The sequence below is a fragment of the Gymnogyps californianus genome, chromosome 14, assembly GCF_018139145.2.
Source record: "Gymnogyps californianus isolate 813 chromosome 14, ASM1813914v2, whole genome shotgun sequence".
Classification (NCBI taxonomy): domain Eukaryota; kingdom Metazoa; phylum Chordata; class Aves; order Accipitriformes; family Cathartidae; genus Gymnogyps; species Gymnogyps californianus.
Window position 1 is genome coordinate 8,641,870 of NC_059484.1, and position 18,145 is coordinate 8,660,014.

Genomic DNA, 18,145 nt, shown 5'->3' on the forward strand with positions numbered 1-18,145 from the left:
GTGTCGTGTGTGTGACTTCACAGCTGCTTTGAGGATTATTTTAATTTAGCATACATAGCTAATAATGGAAATTCTGCATTAGTCTGCAATGTAGTTCTGTATTAAAACTATCTGTGATATTCTCATTGATGATCAAAATTTTAGCTTGAGTATTTATTTACTGTGTTCCAGAGATTCTCTGGTATGACCTGAATGTAAACTGTCCTTGGATGATTTTTCTGAATGAGCTGATTTGAACTGTAAACTGTTATTCTTCTCAAGGCTGTAACGTCTGAAGTTCTGGCCAGCGTACCTCCAGCTGCAGAGATACCAGCTGCTGTTGGCTTGGTCAGTGCCAAGTTCAGCTTGAGGGAAGATGAGATGCCAGGAGGGTCCATGTTATCAGTTCCTTCAGCTATTTGGATACCTTTCTAAAAGTAGCTGGAGACTTGATTCTTTATAAAGGAGGCAATTCAGAAATAACACTGAAAAGAGCAATTTAGAATGAAGAGCAAATAATTCACCAGTCCAGGCAGCCTGTAAAGTTCAGATTTAATCTCTTGTTTAGTGAGTGTTTTTCTTAAGTTCAAGAGAAAAATGGGGAGAGAGGTAAGGGTGCGTGTATTTTAGAAGCCAGTATAACAAGTTCGGTGCTATAGGGAGATCTGTTTATTACAAATAAACATACTGAATTCCACCTTAAGCATACTCGTAGATGGATTTGCTTTTCAACACCTGAAGACATGACTGTAACTTACTTTCCGGCATGCCCTGTCTCGCTCTGCTAAGAGAGCGCCTATGGGGAAGAGGGACCAGTTTCCCTCTGGTGAAGCAGAAAGGCAGCTCCAAGGGAAAAAGCAATTAGTAGCATTTTATTCAAAATACAGTTCCACGAGCTTGTGAATGATGCAGAGTAGATCTCATCTGGATCGGTCTCAACAGTTGAAGGACAAATAAAGCTTAAAACATGTTGTCCTATTTATATCATAAAGGTTAAATGTTAAAGACCATTATGGATCTGATCACGAGGATTAATTTTCCTCCATCTGCTTCCCCTTGGATTTGGCATGCAATATGACTGCATATCCAAAGGTCGCTTCCTATTGCACAAGAAGAATTTTTTCCCTTCTAAAATGAGTTTGAAGCAAGTTTGTAGGCTAGCTTGGGCAAAACCGAACATACAATGAAAATGAGCACGCTGCAGCGCTAGAGGCAGCTGAAGTTGAGAACTCCCGGTTTTTGCGTACACAAAGATAGAAGGGAGGTGAGAGGAAGTTCTTTAGCCTGGTAACACAGACCAGTCAAATTCTCAAATCATGATACAAGAGAGACCCTCCCAGCACAGTCAGGGTAGCTTTCTCTGAATCTTGCCCTTGGCAAAGCTCAAAAATTATTTTGTCAATTCCCTTTTCAACAATTGCTTTAATTGCCTCATTTTTCATCCTGTTGAGTTCTGGCCGGCTGAGGCACACTCAGTCTGCAAACTGAACTAGCCAGCTGATTTGAAGACATTTGCATTTTTAAAACACATAGGTTAAAACATTCTCCTTTATTTTTTGTTGAGAAGTTCAGCATTCTGTGTTACCTTTCAAGGCATGCCAGAAGGTAGTTCTTTTAGTGTCTCCACATTTCTTTGTAATTGGATCTTTATGGCTTTCCCGAGTGGGTTAATGAAAGAGATGCACTGTTCTATGTGAGTGTAATTGTTTTAGGCTGTTGAGGAATCAGAAAAAAGCAGGAATGATAGCAATTAGTTCAGGATGAAATGGAGTTCAACGTTTAGGAAAAAGAAAAAACAACAGAAGAGACAGGATTTTCTGTGCCCACTAATGCTTGGTGCAACCCAATAACTGCAGTTTTCCATACCACTTTTGGGTATAACTTTAATTACTCCATTCAGGCCAAAACACGGTGGCCTGAACTACATGCAGGCAACGCCCCATTGTTCTGTTAGCACTCCTGTTTGCATTTATTCTGCCGGATGCAACAAAGAAATAGACAGAAATATCAGTCTAACTTAAACTAGTTATTTTACATGAAACAAGTTTGTTCGCATCTCTTAGATGACTCAACCAGAACCCCACCGGGGTAGTAGCTAGCAATGATTTTTGCTTCCACAAAATACCAGTGCATTTCAGACCTCAGTGGAACAGAGAAAAAATTCACTTTGCCTAAGAAAACCTTGCTCAGTGGACAGATTAGCAAACCCAAAATTTCCAACCTACAAAGTCTTAAAAGTAATTCCAGTAATTCCAAAGCATTTTAGAAACAGCTTCCACCCAGCCACTCACCTGCACGGCATTTGGATCTCAGCACAGTCCTTGGCCCGTTGCTCTATCATCTCCTTCCACGTCTCCTACGAGTGGGACTTTTTTTCAGATGCATTTATGGCCTTATCACATTTGCACATGCATTTGTTCTTGATTTTTGATATAAAGCTAGGGACTACAAATTTGGCTCCAACACCACTTCACAGCAGAGTTTTAACCCATTGCTGCTTTTTATTCACAAGCTGCTACTATGCGCGCTAACAGTGCATCAGGGAAGCGCACACTGGAGCGCACGGCCCGAGGTTGAAGTCGCCTGCCGGAGTGCCCCGTTAGCAAGGCAACCGTTACAGCAGCGCGGGCGAAGAAGTTTCCTCGCGTCAGCATTGCTCCTGGTTCTGCACACCCTGGTTGGGAAAGGGTTATGCCATCAGCCCCTGGGCTGCATGAAACCCAATGGGGGAGGAAAATGGTGCCTTGAGCTGGCTTCTGGGTTTGCTCAGCTGTCCTTCCTTGCTTTAACAAGTCTCATGCTGGGCATGTGCAGAAGCAAAAGCACTGGGCTGCAGGTTTTAACACCTGAGGCAGCACAGCCCACAGTATATTCTGCTGATATACAAATATTTTCTCGATATTTTAGGAATATCTTTAGGAAAGACCATTTTTAGCAAATTATCAATTCTCTGAGAACAGAAAAGCCAGCTCTAATGCAAAATTCTCTGCTTGGAAAGCGGCAGCAGGAGAGGGGATTTTATCTGTAGCTATTACTGTCTGCACAGACCGCCACTGCCGGCACGCAATGTAAGTAATTTTTCACTCGTCTCTGGGGGATGCTGCTTTGCCCTGAAGGATAGAGGCACGGTACCGTGACATGGGTAAGTGACAGTTGTCGCTGGCGCTCCTGGCTTGGGCAAATGCTGCCCATGTCCTCAGGTACTGGGATTGCTGCTGATGATGCTAGAGACTCCAGAAGTGGGGCTGGAGTTTTTTGTATTTTGGGAAATACAAGGCATTTTCAGAAGAGTCTTTTCTTGTCTAACTGCTATTAGATACCTAGGCAGGAGCCAATTGTGGCAAGTCAAAAAGATTGCTGAATTTCACTTTGAATGAGGAGGTGCATAAGACAAAATTAAAAACCCCAACCTTAATACATCTTCTGCACTGTGCTTGCGGTGGCTCACTGGTGCTTGGGCTGGTTCCCACTTCCCTCTTCCTAAAATAAGCTGTATTTATTTTTATCTTAATGGGTTAGGACTGCAGTTCCTAAGCAGAGCTAACGGTCTCAAGGGCATCCTTTAAGTTTAAACAGAGATTTGACTCATTTTTATGGGGGCTTTTGGAGAGGGACAATCACTCTCTGAAGACTGCTCACAGACTTCCAAACTCCTTTTAGGCAGGGCAATAAAAATTACTCAAATCACCAGTCCACACTAAGCCAGGAGGCCTGTCGGGTAGAAAAACGCTTTTTCCCTCCCATTAGTATCTCCCAAAAAAACCCCAAAGCACCTACACTCATCTTTGAAGAGAGGTACGCTTTCATTGCCATTGCCCAGCGCACTGGGAAGGCTGTATTTTAGGCTGCCTCCAGCCTCTGGGTGAACTGCAGCTATTTTGGCATTTGCTGAGTCATTTTATTTGGTTACAAAGTCGTTGCTGCAAGGTCCGCATCTGTAATGGTAAAAAGCGTTAGCACTCAGAAAGCAAACAATGGAAAATCCTTCCTCACTGGGACGCAGTCCCGTCTTGCCGTCCCGGGGTGGGAGCCAGCGGTCGCCCACCTTTAGGCACGTTTCTCACCCAAAGCGCGTGCACAGGCGATAGCGGAGCTAAAATTACACTTTGTAGGTGCTGGATGATGCACCTTTCCCTTGCCCCATGAGCCATGCATCCCCCCAATAAGCTTTATCTAAAGGATGTAAAGCCACAATGCGTTGTGCTGGGGGCACCGGCGGGGGATGCGGGCAGGGGGACAGGAGCACGCCAGCAAGGAGCAGCACCCAGCCCGGGGCGAGGCAGCACCTCTCGGGCTGGTGCGGGGGTATGAGGGGCGGCGCGGGCAGGACGGCTTTGCTGCCGAGGAGGAAGCACCACAGCAGGCCCCAGCAGCCCATCCCCGGTGGGGACCCGCACCCCCCGTCCTACGTGTGTCCCGCAGGGTTCTGCCAAGGCGGACGTCAGCCTGAGCCGGCTCCCCGCAGCGCAGCAACGAGCCGCCTTCCCCGTGATCAATGGTGAAAATGGTGTTAGTCACGGCAGGAGGCTTTTGCTAAAAAGCAGCACAGACGGACACGATCTCTTGTAACACTTCCCTGCAATGTCTAGCTGAAACAAAATGAACTGAGAACTGAGTCTCAGGGCCGCTCTGTTTCACTGTGAACGGGCAGTTTATTTATTCAACTAAGCGTGCTGCCAAACATGTTCTCCAGCAGAGCTGTCTGGGACCCCGGGTGAGCTCGGCTCGGCGTTGCAGCACAGACATATTTTCCATCTGCCTGGCAGGAGCTTCCCAGCGCTGCCTCTCCCCACGCTGCCGAACTAGGTCAGGCTCTTGCTGCCTTCAACGTGCTGCGGATCTGGGCACAAAATCACCAGTAACCACGAATTCCCCAGTCACACCTTGGATTGCCCAGCAGGACTGCTGTATTTTCAAGCATCATTTCATCCCTGGCCCGTTTCGTACCCATCCCAAAGCCCCAGTGGCCCAGCACAGCTGCCATGGGGCAGGTTCGGGATAAGCATAAGGGCTTTTTCTTCTCAACACCGTTAGTGTCTGAGGAAACCGCTGTGGTTTCCCAGGCCAATCCGACTGGCGCCCTGGCAAAGCCCATGGGAAGTTTTCATCTGGTTTCATAAGAAACCTGAGGCAGGACCCGTGCACGTGCAATGCCTTGGGCCTTTTGGCTGACTCCAGCCCCACACCCGGGCGGGAGAGGCTCTCCAAGAGAACTGGGTTCCTACAAACTTTATGGAAACAGGCAAAAAGTGAGAATTCATATTCGACCAGCCACCAGAGCTGCCCCAGAGGAGAGCAGCTCTCGGAGCCTGTGTCTGGGGCTGTCCCCAACCCGCGCTCACCCCAGTGCCAGGGGAGCAGTGGGGCTGGGCGCAGCTCCCCACGGGCACGCCACAGCTCTGCAGCCACGTGGCAGCTTTTCTAAAACAGCCCTTATCCCAGTGAAATTTCAGGTGATGATTACGTGGGTTTGGGGAGGGCGGTTGTTCAATGGCAGGGAACATTGCTGAGCCGTCAGGGAGCTGGGGTGCCGGCTCTGAAGGAGCTCTGCGGGACCATCGGCACAGCACGGAAACAGCCCTGCGCTTCCTCCGCCAAACATTCCCACCCCTCCCAGGAGCAGCTGAACTGATTGCAGCTCACAAAGCAAGCTGTATACATACTTCATTTTTACGTTATATCCATTCCCACCATGTTCCAACAGCAAGTACAGGGGAAAGCTTAAAAAAAAACCACAACAGCTCCGATAAGGATGAATTCTGGCAGAGTAAGGAAGGATACTTCCAGCATACTCCCAATCAGCTGATAACCTGCACTGAGCAGAAAATATTTACTGGCTGGAGAGCAGCAGGGCAGGATGTGGAGCCCTGCCACCGAGCACACGCCTGTCCCAAGCCCCGTGCAGGATCCTGGCCGGGGCAGAGCAGGAACCACGCACCCACAGCCAGGACCCGCTGGCTGCGGCCAGGAGCACCAGCTACCCACTCTGTGTGGGTGATGATGACCCCAGGGCCATCGCTGCCCTCCCAGCAGGGTGACAGGTCCCCCGTAACCTTCCATGCTGCCAGCCCAGGCACCCATGGGCCCAGGCTCTGCGTCATCTTGCAGCTCCTATTTAGACTCTCCTCACCGCTCCCTTAAAAAGATGAATCTGGTCCGTACTAACCCCGGCAGCATCACAGAGCATCCCACAAAGCGGGGAGGGAGGGAAGGGCTGGGCAGGGGGGGAGCGGGGTCAGGAAACTCTTCAAGCCCCATTTGTGTCTCTGCACCTCCCTGGGGGCTGTTAGGGAAGCCCTGTCAATTTTGAGAGTTGTAAGGCGTTTGCAAATTCTGGGTTTAATGGGCTGGTGTAAGCCAGGATATCAACACTGCTCAGAGCTATAACACCATGACTTGCTGCAGCAGAGAAATAAGAAGGGACAGGGATTTACTGCGACTCAACGCTTCTGTGTTGGCAGAGCTAAAGCTGAACTCCAGCTTCAGCCACTGCTTCTGGTGTTACTGCCTTACCTTAAGCAGTTGCTAGGGGTTTTGTAATTACTTTGCAAGCTTAAAAAAAAATCCCAACCCTTTCCGAAGACAGAAGCATTCCCACCCTGCCATCCCTATGGCAAAGTCTCCGTGTTTTGTCTCGTGCCTCCACCTGAAGCAGTGCTGAGGTACATGCAGTTTCCTCTCAAAATTCACATTTGCAAAGCTGCAGCTTCACCACGATGTCCTTTAATTCAAGCCTGGAGTGTTCTGCCATTACCTGTTTGTCTAAATTGCTTTAGAAGCAAGTTTCCACCCTTAGGACAAGATTTGCTTCCCTTGCTAATGCTCCAGGATCAAGTCTCAAATTTGTTCCCTAGTTTCATCTGTGTTACCCATCCCCTTACAAATTCTGCTTACACAGGCAGCGGCTACGGCAGAGGGGCAGAACTGGTCAGAAATGATCCAGGCAACTCCTGAGCCTTTCATACAAGACTGCAACGGAGAGAGAGAAAGGGAAAAGCTCCCCAAGCATCAAGAGCTTTCCAGCCATATGTGCGTAAAAATTTCTTCCCGTGCCACGTGACAGAGGAAGAGGCGCAGACCCATTACACAATAATAAAAATATGCCTCTGGCAACGTTGAGCCAAAACCTGGAGCTGCTGCAGGAAGCTAGCAATCCGCACAAAAAGGAGTAAAACATTAATAAAACAGAAAGACTGAAGTCAATATTGCACACCCCTCGGAAGGACACTGCTGTGGCAGGACGGGGCTTGGGCTCTGCGCGTGACAGCGATCTGCAGCAAAACATCTGCTTAAAATCGTGTAGGTTTCCAGCGCCTGTCAAGATCTCACTAACGAGATTAGTCGTGGTGAGTAGATTCGCTTTTCTTTTTTTTCCTCCCTCCTCTTAACCTTAACTTTGAAAACTTACCAAATAAGGTCTAAATCATTGAGCACTCAGGTTTCCAACGCCTGCACAGGAATCCGTAACAGCAACAGTCGCCAGTTAAAAGAAATACTCCAGGAAGGAAACATTCCTCAAACTTTTGCTGGGAGCACCCACCTCGTACAGCCAAAACCGCAGCCTCTCCCTTCGCTCTGGTACCGACCGGCAGCTTCTGTAAGGGGGCTTTAGCTCAGGGCTAGGAAAGGTTTGCCACAGGCATCCCTGGCTGCCTAAAGCTGAGACGGTGATGCAGGTTCCGGCACAGAAGATGCATCGCTCTCCTTTATCTCCTTTGACATTGCTTTGTGCAATAGCAGATAACAGATCAAACTCGTATCTGGTATAACTACTTCACTGGCTTATATCAGAAATTAAATACATCCATTTCAGCTGCTGTCACCGGCAGCACACCTTATTGTATCTAAATCAGCCCCGTGCACCCAAGGGCTCATTGTGCTTCCACCCCGGGGACGCTGCAGGGCAACTGCCAGAGCTGAGAATTAGGCTCACGGGGATAATGATTATTTTGAAGACTAATTAAGACGCCTTGAGGTACGCTGGGAAATTGTGAAGCAGGGAGATGGTTGTTTTGTTTAAGAAAGCCTCGAGTATTGAAAAGTAGTAGAAAGAGTAGAAAGTCACGGTCGTTTGTTTGCTGCTGGGTCCCCTCTTGGGCTATCAGACCATCCTGCTCCTCCCTCCTTCCCTCCGAGCAGCAGTTCCCCCCGGACTCTACCCTCTTCTCTCCCCTGCTGCGCTCCTCCTCCCGTGGGCAGGCACACGCCACCACCGCATGGCACAGGGTGCCTTCCCTGGCCAAAAATCACTGTCCGGCCACCACACGTGCCACCAAACCACGCCACGTCTGGCAAACCCTCAGGGATTTTCCCTCTGACGGGACTTCAGCCCAGCTGCCCTGTAAGCACCAGAAAGTACAACTGATCCTTCGTGCCTGGGGCTCACTCTTACAGGCAAATTTTTTCTTACAGAAACACCTTTTTAATGCATATAGATCTATAGAATTGGTCTGGTTTCTTAACTGTGAAGCGATTCGGGAAGCTCACCTGCAGCAGGGCTGGGATGAGGGTGGTCGCACAGGGGCTTGCAGGAGCCACACGGAGCAGGGATGTTGTGGCAGCCAAAGCTGTAGGGGAGGCATGGCAAGAGATGTGTCCCCCCCAGGCTCCTGCCTGTGAGGCACCTCTGGCAGCAGCAAGTCCATCCCACGCTGCAGCGGCCAGCAGAAACGGGAGCTGCAGGTTGGGACTGGGGGCTGCAAAGAGCCCTGTGGGGACACAGCTCCTAGGGATGGAGGCTCTCGGGTGACAGAGGGATGCGCCGTAGCTCCAGCAACAAGGAGTGTGCACAGAAAAGCTATTAGAGGGCATGGGTTTGCAGTCCCCCTGCACAGATGCTCCATGTGCTGCAGAAGCTCATGGGATGCTCAGGTTTCAGCATGGAGGGGTCGGGTTCAAATCCTACTGAGTGTAAAAGTGTCTGCTTCAAACAGGCTGGTTAGGGCAGCTGGGGAGTCAGGCAGCCCACCCACTCCCGGCATTTCTCAATCCTGAGGAAAGCTAAGCCCCGTCTCCCCTCCCCGGCCCCTGGGGCAGGGAGAGCTGGGGCGCAGGGCAGCCTCTGCGAAGGGCCCGAGCTCCAGCAGGAAGAGAAGGACCCACCGAAGCAACAAGTGATGACAACAAAATGTCCTAAAACAGAAGGGAGGTGTCACGTAAAGGCCATGGGGCAGAGTAAGAACATCCCATTTCAGATACATGCTTGCTTTGAGTCATTCATTACATTTTACTAGGTAATTACAGTGAAGGCCCCTAAACATGTGGCTCATTAGGAAGAGAGAAACCAGTAAACACTCAGCTCTGCATGTACCACGCTTGCAAATCAGAGATGCTCTATTTGCCCTGAGGTATTTTCTGTAAAGGTGTGTTCCAGCTCTAAGATTCAGGAGTGAACGTTTTGCAAAATTGTCCCCTTCCTGGTTTGCTTCCTGACAAGCATTCCCCATACCCAGTGGGGATCCACAGCACGGTTTTACAGACTACATTGATCCCAGGGGATGCCCTGGACCCACAGCAGCAATTTCCATTGATTCAGCTGAAGGACAGAGGGAGTCATTCTCTCTCAAACCCAGCTGATGGACACCTGTCACTCCACCTGTCTGCCTTATCCTTCCGCCTTAGGGCCCAGACATTTGCAGTGCATTTTGGAGCCTCTCTCCTCTCCCTCTGGGTGGAGGTTTGACCCAGCTATGATCAGAACATGAGGTCTCAGCCAGAGCCTACCTAGCATCTGGGAGCTTAAAGGGTCTTTCCTCCAACACCCTTTACCTCAGAGCAACTCAGTGCTGCCCTTGTCCATCATGTGCCCGCCACGAGTTGCACCATCTCCTGAGCCCAAGGGCTTGGTCTTCTTCGACCGGTCAACCTAGAAAGCACCATTGCTGCTAAATGTTTCAGAAGACATCATTTCAGAGTGACTCAATGGATGGATAGGATATTTTTAAGTATTGGGAAGAAAAGCATTTCTGCGTGCATGAGATCTTGCCCATCACCAACATGCTGTCACCGAGGGAGAAGCACTCCACACATGAAGGGCTGGAGCACCTCTGCGCTGGCCCAAGCTCGGCACCAACGCACTAGATAACCTCAAGCAAGTCCTGGTGCTGCCCCAGGCTGTGCTGGGGAGAAGCTAGGGCATGGCAGCCCTAAGGCCTGGCCAGCCATGCCTATGCTGCGGACACCTGGGCTAGCTTGTTTAAGTGAAGCTGGTCCACTTTCTCTTCCCGTGCGGAAATCAATGCCCGACACCGGTGTGCTGTCCCCGGGTGCTGAGGAGCTGAACATTTGTATTTCAGTGGCAGGTGCAAACTACAGCCATCGCCCGGTCCCCGCGCTCGGTCAGACGACGCAGGATCTCCTCTCCTCCCTAAGCAGTCCTCCACCACCAGTCAGCTCTCGTAACCCCCGGGCATGGTGCACACTCCCGCACAACAGGCATGGGTCATGGCCAAAAAGTCCCCAAAACCCTATTAACAAAGACATTAATTAACATGTCATTAGAAAAGTCAGCTGAAACCATGCTGCATGGCCTCCAGTGCCAGGCTTGCCGCCTGTACTGCGGAGAGGAAAGATGCTGATCTGCTTCCAATTTGCTTTTTGGAGCTCATTATACGTTCTACATTGAGGAGCAATTTTCCTTTTAAGGTGGAACAGCATGAGGTTTGTTTTCTTTCAAAGAGATTTCTTTAAGAGGTTATTTATAGATCCTCTTGTGAATGTGACTGTGCTTTGCATCCCACATGCGCTGCTGTGATGTGGGATGAAATGTTCTTGTGGAGCCATTAATTAACACCGACTCAGGAGCTGCACCAGAGCACGGCTCCAGGTAGTCGAATATTCCCCATCTATCCGAGTCCCGGTACTACTAACCTCCCAGCCTCGGGGTATTTTGTGTTTGCCACTTTTTATCCCATCAGGTCAATTAGCTGGGCCATCTGAAGGTAATAGAAGTACTTACGGTAAGAAACTTTAAGAGAAGGAGCTGCCCTCCTGCCCTGTGCTCCCTCTTGCCCCTTTATTCTCTACATGAAGCAGTCCTAGCTTTTTTCCAGGTTATGCTCCACAGTGACATTTTTGCTTGCCACAACTTATTAGTGTCATCCACCTCCAGACGCCTCTCACTTCTCTTCTGCCCCATTTGAGGTGGTTACTGGGAAGCAGGGATGTAGCTTTCCTTGAGATCTCCTGACCCGCAGGCAGTTTAACATTTTGTTTCCCTTTCTGTGAACTGAGAAGCCTTTGTTCAACTGTCCACGTTAATACTGGTAGGTGATTTCTGTCTCACAAGGCCATTAAACCAACACCTTTCACCAGCAGCAAATAAACTTAGGTATAAGAAAAGCAAAAGAGGGCTGAAGAACAAAATGGCTTAGCAGCTGATTCCAGCCTGGAGATCTGTTTTGCATTTCCCACTCCTCTGCATGTTCTTAATTATACATATCGCAGAACTGGGGGGCTCCCACTCAGCATTAATATGTAGCATATTGCTCGCTGGATTTGGAGCATGTAATATGCATTTCCACCCTCTTCAGGAGCCGATACTGGGATGAGAGCACTAAGGCCAACATGAAATTTATACAAGACTTTAAGCATCTTATTTCCAGTGCAGGAGTTAAACATAACACTACTGGGGAGATGCTAAAGCCTCCCAGTATTTGACTTAATGCCAAGCAGGACCTTGCCTGACCAAAAGGCCACCGACAGATTGAAAGGCCTGGGATATCCCAGCTCATCTTCTATCGCATCTGTGTTTAACTACAAATTTGCTGCAGCACCAAAGCTTGAAGAAATATGTGAAAGGCAGTTTGCTTGCTTTTCAATCCTTGCTTATATTCTGTATTTCATTAGCAGGACTTCGGGATGTGATAAGAAAGCCCATGCAAACAGATGAGTCTTGTAAAATATTTAACCCCCTACCATCAGAGGTAGCTGTAATAAGGGAAAAGACTACATTTCACAGGAGTCTTTTCCATCAAATAAGAGTGTGCACCTCTTAGCCCGGGGACAGGAGTTGTATCAAAGTGATACATGGCTAATTCCTTTTTAAAAAAAAATAAAAAAAATTAAAAAATCCTTTGGCTTTAGCTTGATCTCTCCTAATCAAAGAACTACCGAGCAAACAGTGAACCAGCCACAGATTTGTATGGGGCAGTTTTAGGCTTCATGTCTCATTTCTCCATGGGCTACTCCAGCTACAGAAGCTGAAAGAAAGAAACTGGGCCAGGAGATGCCTTTTATCCCCCTCCCACCTTGTTTCCACATTCATACAACTGGAAAAGAGCCCGACTCCATCAGCATCTCCTCTCAGCCGGTGGTCAGTGCCCACCAGGGAGGACCAGCCCTGCTGGGGAGCTGGTGGCCATGGCCATAACCTCCCTCGCTGGCAGAGCAAAGGGAGGGAAAAATCCTCAGCCCGGGCACGGGGAGGCCTTCTGTGCTGGGGAGGGGATGGCCGGAGCGCCTTTAGCCATGGGTAGTCAGAAACTGATACCGTAGGGGAAATTCTCTTTTTTACTATACCTGTAACCATGTGCAGAACCCAAATTCTATTTTAAATGCTTCTAACACCCAGAGTCTCGGGTGGGTCATGCATGAAGATGGGCTCTTGTCAATCAGCCTGATTTTGAGCATCTTCTCTAAGCTGCTGATGCATCTGAGCACTATTTCAAGATGCAGTGGAATTACTCAGGAGTTGCACATGGAGCATAGCTATTTGCAAACAGCTCCATGCACAGACATCCAGAGGGATATTTTACTGTATAATAACTGCTCTGTATTATTAGCAGGTTCATGGGAATAGCTTTATTCCAGAAATTATTTTCTATCGCTATCTCCCCATTCAGGAGTGGAGTGAGACAAGCCCAGGAGGCTCAGCCTCTCGCCGTGAATGAAGGCAGAGCAGGCGTTTGCTATACTTAAAGCAATGGCTCACTTTACAGAGCCAGGAGACAAACAACGGCCAGGGTTTTAACAGTTACCTATCTTTCCAAGGTGAATGTTAGTAAAAAACATAACAACTGAGCTACTGCTCCCCCAGAGAGGCAGGTCAGCACGGCGAGAGGTTAGAAAACCACCGGCGGAGGCTGCAGCGGCGCTGGTCATGGCTGCACCTCGACACTGAGCCAGAGACTCGGCGGGCAATTCGGCTGCAGGTTGTGCAGTGCCGTGCAGCCGAGCTGCCATGAGGAATGGGACGTTCTCAGCTAGCTAAGAGGCTCAATTCATAGTCAGGCAAAACGCAGTAAGGACTGCCTTGGCCCAAAGTCCCCGCAAGCCCGTCTTCTAAATTCAGCCCTGCATCACACGATGGGTTTTGTGCTTGGTAAGAAACCCCAGTGACCCAGCTGCAGGGCAGGTCTTACTGGGGAAGTTTACACCAAAACCCTTTCTCCTTCCTCCACTCCGCTAGTCCCGAGCAGCTGCTTTCTGCACCCCTCTGCCATCACTACTTGTGTTTCAGGGGAAAGGAAGCCGGGGGAACAAACCAAAACAAGGGATGGCCACAGATACGGACTTAGAGAAGAGCAAGTTTGAAAAAAATATTGGTCAGACCTAGAAAACTCCATGAGCCAAATCCTTGAATTCATGTCACAGCAGAACAAACAGCTCCCCCACCCTGCCAAAAAACGCCCAATTATCTCCCATTTTCATGCAAGTCTCTACAACACACCGTCCTGGTGGAGGGGACGCAGCCATGCCCACACATGCTGGCATCACACGTAACAGCCATGTCCCATCTCCTTTTTACAGGCTACGCCATGATCTCCGCTGTCCTCCTCCTCTGGACTGTGCCCTGTGTGGCAAACCACATCCTCGGGGGCTTTGCCAAGGGAGCGCTGCAGGAAGGTCCCCAGCTGGCATGCAGCCTGCCGGGACCCCCAGGGCCACCCGGCCCCCCCGGTGCACCCGGGGCTCCAGGGACGGTCGGCAGGATGGGCTTCCCGGGCAAAGATGGCAAGGACGGCAAGGACGGGGATAAAGGCGAGCATGGCGATGAAGGTAAGAGAAAAGCGCTTCTTAACACAACAAGGGTAATGTGAAAAAGCAATAGTGCAACAGCCCAATTAACAGCAACCTGCCACCCCAAATCTGAGCCCCAGGACAGACAACACCTCGTAGGAAACTCTTCTAGAAATTTCCACTCTCCCCCGTCCAACATCTCACACTTGTCAGCTCCTGCCAGGGGGTTTCAGACTCGCATGATTTGCTGATAGCATCTTAATGCTGTATGCAATTCCTATTGGCTTCATTTTGTTATGGAGCGAGATTTTTCCCTGTTCTGATATACGCTCTCTAGACGAGACAAAGTGGTGGTCTTCAACTCCTGCTCTCAAGCGAAACAAAGTCAGGTGAAAAAATTAAGTACTTGCTCCCCGGAGCGCTCTAGCTGGGTGACAGGCACGGCTCTGACCACGCTCAATCTAAATCAAAGCAAACAACGACCCTTCTTTAATCCTGAGGTGGGGCTCTCCTTTAGATCCAGCCTTACAGTCAGTAAGCATCAGGACCAGCTATGATCATAAAACAGTGATTTCCCGTTGCCACACTAGAGTGCACTCCTGATTCAGCATAACACCAGTGTGCCAAAGCTGCATCTTATTCTCTTCTCCCACCCCCAAAACAGGGAATCTGGAGAACAGGTTTCCACCCACAGCTGCATTTAAATCTAGACTTGCTACAGCAGGTCAAGAGACAGGGTATAAATCCTCGTGAATTTGTCTTATATCAGACACTACCGCAATCAGCATTAATCAGCAGTTTCAGCATCACTGTGACAGCCCAACTCGCTTCCCATCTCAAGGCAGTCCCTGCACCGAGTGTCTTCTGGTTCATGACTGGTTCATCCCCCAGCTAGGCTGGGCTTTTTACTACACCTAGAATTTTTTTTTATTTTTTTTTTAAACAACAGTTTCATGTCAAATGTAAAAAAAGATGAGACAGGAGATTAAAAGTACTCCATCTGCTCAAAGCTAGGCTCCAAAAGCTTCACAAACCTGTCCCGCTCCTGAAAAACCCAAACATTTAAAGCTTGTTCTTGGCTGGCTTTATCATTAATTACTCCTTTTTCTCAAGTGAGCCAGATAATTGAACCAGCCTTTTGGTCCTTAAAAGGGACAGACTGTCCTGCTCCCAAGTCCCATTGTTACCATGCCAACTACCTCCCTAACATGGTTAGTCAGTCCTGACAGATGTCCAGCCTCAGGTGGTATTTCACTGAGATTCTCACCAGCAAGTTTTTCCTCCTAAATTAAAATATACTGCTGCAACGATACAACCCCTTTCCACTTGCAATATCATCTCTTTCACTGAAAAATTTACAAGGTTATTTGTCTTCTAGGTCCCCAAGGCAGAACAGGAAACCCCGGCAAGCCAGGACCGAAGGGGAAAGCAGGAGCTATTGGCAAGGCAGGCCCACGAGGGCCCAAGGGTTTAAAGGGTAATCCTGGAAAAAATGGGGCACCAGGAAAGAAAGGGCCCAAAGGGAACAAGGGCGAGACCGGGATGCCAGGGCCCTGCACCTGTAATGCCAACAAAGCCAAGTCTGCCTTCTCTGTAGCAGTCTCAAAGAGCTACCCAAGGGAAAGGCTGCCCATCAAATTTGACAGGATCCTGATGAACGAGGGAGGACATTACAATGCTTCCAGTGGGAAATTTATATGCAGCATCCCAGGTATTTACTACTTCACTTATGATATCACTTTGGCCAACAAACATTTGGCTATTGGCTTGGTCCACAACGGGCAGTACCGGATCAAGACTTTTGATGCCAACACTGGGAACCATGACGTTGCCTCTGGATCAACCATCCTTTCTCTGAAGCAGGAGGATGAGGTATGGCTGCAGATCTTTTACTCAGAACAAAATGGGCTCTTTTATGATCCCTACTGGACAGACAGCTTATTTACTGGCTTCCTGATATATCCTGATCAAGATTATCTCAATGAAATATAGGATGAGAAACTAGCCTGTGGGGAAAAAATAGGCAATGCATGAGACCTCAGTCCAGCAAAGTGTAGCCTGTACATGGACATGTGTGGGATTATCATACGATTCCACATTTTTGGCGCTAACAGCCTGTCTTGGCTATTTAGATATTTACTGGATGTTATCAACTAGTCCACAGGGTACCAGGACCAGTAGGACTCACCTTTAAACAGCCTCGTGAATCTCTAAGTCTCGAAGCCACCCATTATGTTTTCCATGATGATTCCAACACACCATGGACATGTAACTCAAATACTGGTGCAGAATGCTTTGGTTATTATATTATTATTATTATAAAGCATGGAAACCAACAACCATTTCCCGAATGCTGAGCTCAGAAGTGCCACTGATGCTGGAGACTGTATCACTGCACCTCCTCCCCCTACACTCCATAATAGCAATAATCCTTGTTAATACAGACTTACACTTTACCAGCTACTTAGGAAGTTGTCGGCTGAAGTTATAAAAGTGAGAGTAGCTTTCAGCCCCATCAAAGCCGTACTAATCAGCAAAGGCATCTGGTCTAAATAGGAAATGACACAAAAGAGAGATCTCATTTTAAAGGTTAAAGGTAAGACTCCTCGTAAGACACAAGCTGTTGCACTGAGCACCACTGGCATTTCTCAGATTTCAGCCTCGATATACCAGCACTAGAGTCCTGCATCTGGTTTCAGACAAGCGTTGGTAAGCTGTGACCAGAGCCTAAACGGGACTGTGCATGCCAAATACCTGTGGGCCTCCGAGCCACAGTGGAGGATGAACTTTACAGATAAGACTCAACTGTCAAAGACAGCATGAACCTTCACTCCAGAAACAGATTCATTAACCCGCTTCCTTCACCCCTGCCAGCTTTTGCTGGAAGGAGATACTTGTGGTGCTGCTGAGATCCTCCTCAAGGGCTTAATGCTACAGCTAGACCATATCTTACCGCTGCTTTGCTTTTTTGATGTTGTATGTCAAATATTACAGATGCTCCACAATCAATATTTTGGTTCTAACTGTACGGAAAAAAACCCTGGAAAGTCAAAAGCTGAACTTTTGCTCAGCTGAGCTTTTTGCTTTTGCTAAGCTGAGCTTAGCAATTTTTTTTTCCTCCTCTGTATCAGCTAATACAGGGACGTGCTCCAAAATGGTTGGCTATTACCAGAGCAAAGAATTCTCCTGCTATAAAGCCGCCCAGTCTGGCTGCCTCACCCCAGGGTGTCTAACACTCCTGTAACACAGAGGTATCTGTCTCAGCAGCCAGATGGAAGGAGTCTCTTCCTCGCTATCAGATGCGTCTTCTTGGTTTCCAGTCATACTTCTCATCTCCTTTATTACTTGGTGAAAACTCTCATGAACTTCCAGCTCCTCTAATCCTCATATTTAGGCATTGAAGGGATATCTCATAAGAACAAAGATTTTTTTTTTTTTCCAATCATACTTTTACAAGTCAAAATATTTGCATGATTTTCATGAACTACAGTAATTGTGTTATATCTTACAAAAATCTTTTCAAATACATTTTATAAAATAAAGCTGAACAAAAGTACTGCTGGAATAGTCTTGATATTTATAAAAGTGGTTTCCCGGAAGGTGTTTCAAAACTGTTACAGATTCCACAGACACTGTTGGATTTAGCAATGGATTTTTTAAGGGCTGGTGCAACAGGAGTATTTCCCCCCTCCCAGCCCAGCAAGCTGGGGAATGCACAGAGTTTTCTGCTCTCTGTGCAAGAAAACCTGCAAGGTGGAAGCATAGGTCTGTCCGTTCCGCTGAAGCTGCTCACCCAGATGGCAGGTGTCCTTTCCCTGACAGTGGTTGCTCAGGTAATATATTTCTCTTTCCAAAGCTCCCTCATTTAGGATGTCCGGGGGTGCATTTGCAGGCAGCTTCCCAAAGGCAGCAGCAGTTCAAGAATTGCGTTTCCCGCTCACTGCCCAACGCCGCACTCCCACCCCGAGAGCCCAGCAGGGGCAGTGACCGCTTTTTGGCTGGGCTGAGTTGCGTGCAGGTCTCCACCCCGACACAGGTCCCCCAGCCACTGTACACGTTAGGGGCAGCTCCAGGGAGGTGGTGGGACACATGGGAGGATGTTGCCTCTCCACACCATCACCCAGCTCTGCTGCACCCAAGAGGGAAATTACGCAGTACAGCTTTAATTAATCCAGTAGCGCTCACAGCCCACTGCTGCCAAAAGACA

General features: G+C 48.6%; 1 protein-coding gene across 1 annotated transcript; it reads left to right on the top strand.

Annotated features, from left to right (window-relative positions):
• The first annotated feature begins 7,220 nt into the window (after positions 1 to 7,220).
• C1QTNF2 (C1q and TNF related 2) lies at positions 7,221 to 16,986 on the top strand. Its single transcript, XM_050905352.1, has 3 exons — positions 7,221 to 7,325; positions 13,729 to 13,977; positions 15,317 to 16,986. Exons 2-3 carry the CDS (start codon positions 13,737 to 13,739, stop codon positions 15,928 to 15,930), a joined length of 855 nt encoding a protein of 284 aa, XP_050761309.1. The 5' UTR covers positions 7,221 to 7,325; positions 13,729 to 13,736; the 3' UTR covers positions 15,931 to 16,986.
• The last annotated feature ends 1,159 nt before the right edge of the window (positions 16,987 to 18,145 follow it).

Bases quoted from the DNA above. Each gene is read 5' to 3' on its own strand.
- C1QTNF2 (XM_050905352.1), top strand. From the start codon at position 13,737: ATGATCTCCGCTGTCCTCCTCCTCTGGACTGTGCCCTGTGTGGCAAAC. The intron at 13,978-15,316 runs GTAAGAGAAAAG...TTTGTCTTCTAG, and splicing joins AGGCGAGCATGGCGATGAAG to GTCCCCAAGGCAGAACAGGA.